Source organism: Alosa sapidissima, chromosome 14 (assembly GCF_018492685.1).
Source record: "Alosa sapidissima isolate fAloSap1 chromosome 14, fAloSap1.pri, whole genome shotgun sequence".
Taxonomy (NCBI): Eukaryota; Metazoa; Chordata; class Actinopteri; order Clupeiformes; family Clupeidae; genus Alosa; species Alosa sapidissima.
Window position 1 is genome coordinate 19,967,162 of NC_055970.1, and position 5,000 is coordinate 19,972,161.

The 5,000-nt window shown below is 44.3% G+C and overlaps 1 protein-coding gene across 1 annotated transcript in view; it reads left to right on the forward strand.

Moving 5' to 3' along the window:
* The window catches only part of hcn4 (hyperpolarization activated cyclic nucleotide-gated potassium channel 4), a 106,970-nt gene that overhangs the window by 86,060 nt on the left and 15,910 nt on the right, over window positions 1-5,000 (forward strand). The window contains exon 7 of the mRNA XM_042062653.1: window positions 2,768-2,932. Coding sequence (XP_041918587.1) covers window positions 2,768-2,932 — 165 coding nt within the window. The remainder of the gene's footprint in view (window positions 1-2,767; window positions 2,933-5,000) is intronic.

Below are 5,000 nucleotides of genomic sequence, written 5' to 3' on the forward strand. Positions count from 1 at the left end.
ACCTCACCAGGCGCTCGGAGGGTGACAACGGGGAAAACCTGGCAGGCAGGGGAAGGCTGTGTGTGTGTGTGTGTGTGTGTGTGTGTGAGACAGAGACAGAGAAACAGAGACAATGGAAAAAGTAGCTGGGTCTTCCCATTTCTCCTTCACACACACACACACACACACACACACACATACACACACACTATAAACAAGATACAAGACACTCATTATGTAAAACATAGTAAAATTGAGTCATAAGTTAGTCTGATTATGTGTTTGTATATATATGTTTCAGTTTCATCAGTTTCACACACTGTCTCTGTCACATACACACACACACACACACACACACACACACACACACACACATAGCCTTTTGGTCTCACACTCTCGTAGACATGGAAAGAGTGCAAAGCCCAGGGAAAGTGTAAGACATTGAAGTGACGGCGACTTATCGAGTGAACTGATCGACAGAATGAGAGCAAAAACTAGAAAGATGTAAAGATTTTTTAAAAAGAGGGAAAAAAGTGACAGAATTGGAGTGAAAGACAGGAGTCCTTAGGAGTGAGGGTGAAAAACAGGACTGAGGTGAAGAAAAACAAACACGGTAGCAGCAGTCAATCAGAAAAGTGGCTCAGCTGCCTCCACTCGATTCGCTTCGCTTCCTGACAAGTTGCACACACACACACACACACACACACACACACAGACACACACACACAAACACACACACACACACACTGCAACACCCCACGGTACACAGGAACATGACCCAGCAGGCTTGTCTCTCTCTCTCTCTCTCTCTCTCTCTCTCTCTCTCTCTCTCTCTCTCTCTCTGTCCTGGGCAAGAAGGCACCGCGCGTGGGTCCCCTCTGCGCGCGGTGGCCCCGGTGGCCTCAGGTCACGTGGTGCCGCGGTGCCGTGTGCGGCGCTCTGCTCCTGGGTTAAATGGAGCATCTCTGTGCCCCTGCCCTGGGAAGAGCCGGCCGGCACCAGATGAGCCCCAGCAAAGCCCCAAGCCCTGGAAATGGCATTAAGTGCTTCAGCCGTGGATTACCGAAATTTCACATTTTTAATGCAATGCACAAAAAAGAGAGATAGAGAGAGAGAGAGTGAGAGAGATCAGGGGAGGAGAGGCAGGAAGAAACAGCCTCGCTGGTGATGTTTATTTGTTTATTCATTTCCCTATTGTTTGTTAGAAAGTACCCACCCACCCCTCACTCTTTAACAGACTTTAGTTCTTAATTTATTTATTGAAGAGCAAGTGGTGGCATTTCATTTTTTTTTCGTTAAAAGTGAGCTTCTTTAGGATGATGGAAAAATGCAGTAATCCCTGGCTCTGAGTCCATCACTGATGGAGAGGATGGAGAGAGGGAAAAATCTCCCTCAATCCTTTTATTGATTTATTTGTTTGTATATTTGCAATCTGTACTTTTTGCGCTCAAGAAGCATTTGGCGGTGACGTAGGATGACTGGCATTTTCAGTGCAGCTAGTCTGTGACTGTACAAAGTATGCTTGTGAGGACAATTCCACTGCTAGTTAAGTTATATTGTTATCTCCTGATGACTCACATAAGTGTGCATGGAAAGGGCTGCCCACTGCTCCTGGAGTGTATGTGTGCTCCTACTGTGCTCACTGCTCTGTGTGTGTGTGTGTGTGTGTGTGTGTGTGTGTGTGTGTGTTTGTGTGTTTGAATGGGTGTTCACTGTGTGTGCGGGTGTGTTGTACACTACCCCCGAATGGGTAAAATGCAGAGAACAAATTCCTTGTATATTGAAGTATACTTGACCATTTGAAATTATACTCTTTTATGAACTAGACTAGTTCTAAAAGGCGGCTTTTATCCATTTTGATATCAACCTGCAACAACACTTTTGTCAGATCAAATGTTTTTACAATGTTTTATAAAGATGTTATGAATACTGGCTTCCGTGCATAAATGTGTCCCTGAAGGAAGCTATATCTTGCTGTGTCATTTTAATCTAAAACATGTCATAACGAACCTTCATGTCTGAAAGAATCATCACTTGAAGCATCACTGGACATAGATGGCATAGGTAGTTGAAAAGAACATTCTTGATTACAGCTGACACCATTGGGAATAAACCTTTAAAAAAGTCTAAATCTGATACTAAAACTGTAGAGGTGTGACACAGGTAACCGTATTACTTTAATAGTGTCCTGAAATGTCACTGACGTTCCATGTACAGCTCTATGTAGAGTGTGTGATGTGCGGTTGGATGTTAAACCGTGTGAGGTGGCAGTGAAAGCCACCGGCGTCTGTGCAGACTGTTTCTAATGGGAGCGGCTACAGCCTGTGGCTATACCTCCAGGCACGGCAGAGGGGACGCCTGCTTTACCCAGCTCTGATGCTGGGAGCAGGGTGTGATACACTGAATGTTGATGTGTGTGTGTGTGTGTGTGTGTGGGTGTGTGGGTGTGTGTGTGTGTGTGTTCTGTGAAGCTTGTGTGTCTGCGTCATGCTTAGGTCTGAGGCTGCATTCATGTTTGTTTATTTGCTGGAAGAGGAAATTGTTTTTTAACTCAACAGCATATTTTGTTTTGCAGAAGTGTATTCCACAGCCTGATGAAATGCATGTTTTATATGATATTGTGCATAATTGTAGATTTTGTTGAGATCTCTGGGCATGAGCGTGTGTGCAAACATGCATATTTAGAATTTTGGTGCAAGAGTATTTTCATATATATGTGCATGTTTTAATTTCTTCTGTGTGTGTGTGTGTGTGTGTGTGTGTGTGTGTGTGTGTGTGCATTCTGCAGAGATCTGTTTGCTGACGCGTGGCCGTAGGACAGCGAGTGTGCGAGCGGATACGTACTGCAGGCTGTACTCGTTATCGGTGGACAACTTCAACGAGGTGCTGGAGGAGTATCCCATGATGAGGAGAGCCTTTGAGACGGTAGCACTGGACCGGCTGGACCGCATCGGTGAGAAGAAAACACACACACACAAACACACACACACACACACCACACACCACACACCACACACACACACACACACACACACACACACACACACACACACACACACACACACACACACACCACACACACCACACACACACACACACACACCACACACACACACACACACACACACACACACACACACACACACACACACACACACACACCACACACACACACACAGACTCAGGCATATACTGTACACACACACATACACACACAGACTCAGGCACATACATACACATACACAGAAGTACACACACATTACAAACACACACACTCACTCACACACTTGCATTGACACACACACACACACACACACACACACACACACACACACACACATACACGAGAACACACATTAAAAATAGACATACACACACACACACATACAGACAGACAGACAGATGGGTGGACTAATTAATAGGATAAGTAATCGCATGGACACACAACTCACCTGTATACACTCATAAACGTACTGTATACAACTCATAAACACACAAAGATGCATACTGTACACATGGTCTCTTGCAGACACGCACATATAGGGCCTTTTTCAGCTTGAAGACAAGAGACAGCAACACATGCACTTTCACTCATGAGCTTATATGCACTCTGTCCCGGAGCGCTGTTTAAATCCCACACATTAGAACATTTCATGGGGCTTAGCGCCGCAGTGAAAGGGAGCACTGACACTGTGCATTGTGATCATGTGAAATAATGTGGGGAGGCAAGATGACACATCTAACAGACCTTTGGTGTGATCCTATGAGATTTATGCTGATGGCCATGTGCATATTCTATGCATATTTTATACTATCAGGGCACGTACGCATGTGAGTGTGCAAGGGGCTGAATGTGTGTTTGTACATCTGTAGGTGCCTGTGTGTGTTTATCTTTGATTCTATGTGCCGTTGTTTGTTTGTCTGCTATGTTTGTGTGTTTCTGTATGTATGTACAGTATGTATGCGCGTGTGTGTATGTGCTTCTGTATGTGTATATGTGGGTGTTTGTGGGTGGGTGTCATTGCTCATGTTTGTGAGTTTATATCTGGTGAGGTAGAGAGAAATGGGTAAAAAGACATTTTTCTTGTCTGTGTGTGTGTAAGTGCGCTATGTGTGTCAGTTTGTGGGTTTATGTGCTGGTCAGAGAAAGCATGTGTGTGTGTTTGTGCGTTTGTGTGTTTGTGTGTGTATGTGTGTGTGTGTGTCCCTAAGCTGCGGGGTTATAGAGCAGAAGTGTCAGATTAGCTCAGTGCTCTCTCCACTGTCCTCCTGTTAGGCCCACGCACATCTGGCATCACGGGTTATACCAGCACAGCAGCATCCATAATCAAGGAGTGCTGTGCGCATGCACACACACACACACACACACACACTACACACACACACACTACACACACACACACACACACACACACACACACACACTACACTCACACACACACACACACACACACACACACGCACACACTACACTCACACACACACACACACACACACACACACACACACACACACACATACACACACACACACACACAACACACACACACACATAAGATATCAAGTCAAATGTATCAAATGTAATAATTGAGAACTACACAGTACAACACCAGATGCTTTGCACTCTGTTGTATTCATTATTGCAGCCTTGTAGTATATTCATAGCCTATGTTCAGTGTGCTTTGAAATGTTGTAGTAATATTTTCATAATGAAAGATTGATTCTTGATGGATGATTTGTTTCTCTTTAATATGATACCTGTAGTTGTACCAGATATCACAGCACTCAGCTCTATTGATTTTTGTGTCTTACGTATATAATTTATAAAACTTTCTCAGATCACTTACAAACACACACACACACACACACACACACACACACACACACACACACACACACAATTGAACACAGTTGTCTTTTGAGGCGTGCATTTTTTATATATCAGAGGTTTTCATGATCACAAGAAAGACAGGAAGGCAGAGAGAGAAAGAACAGTACAATATGTGCCCAGTTCTGCATGC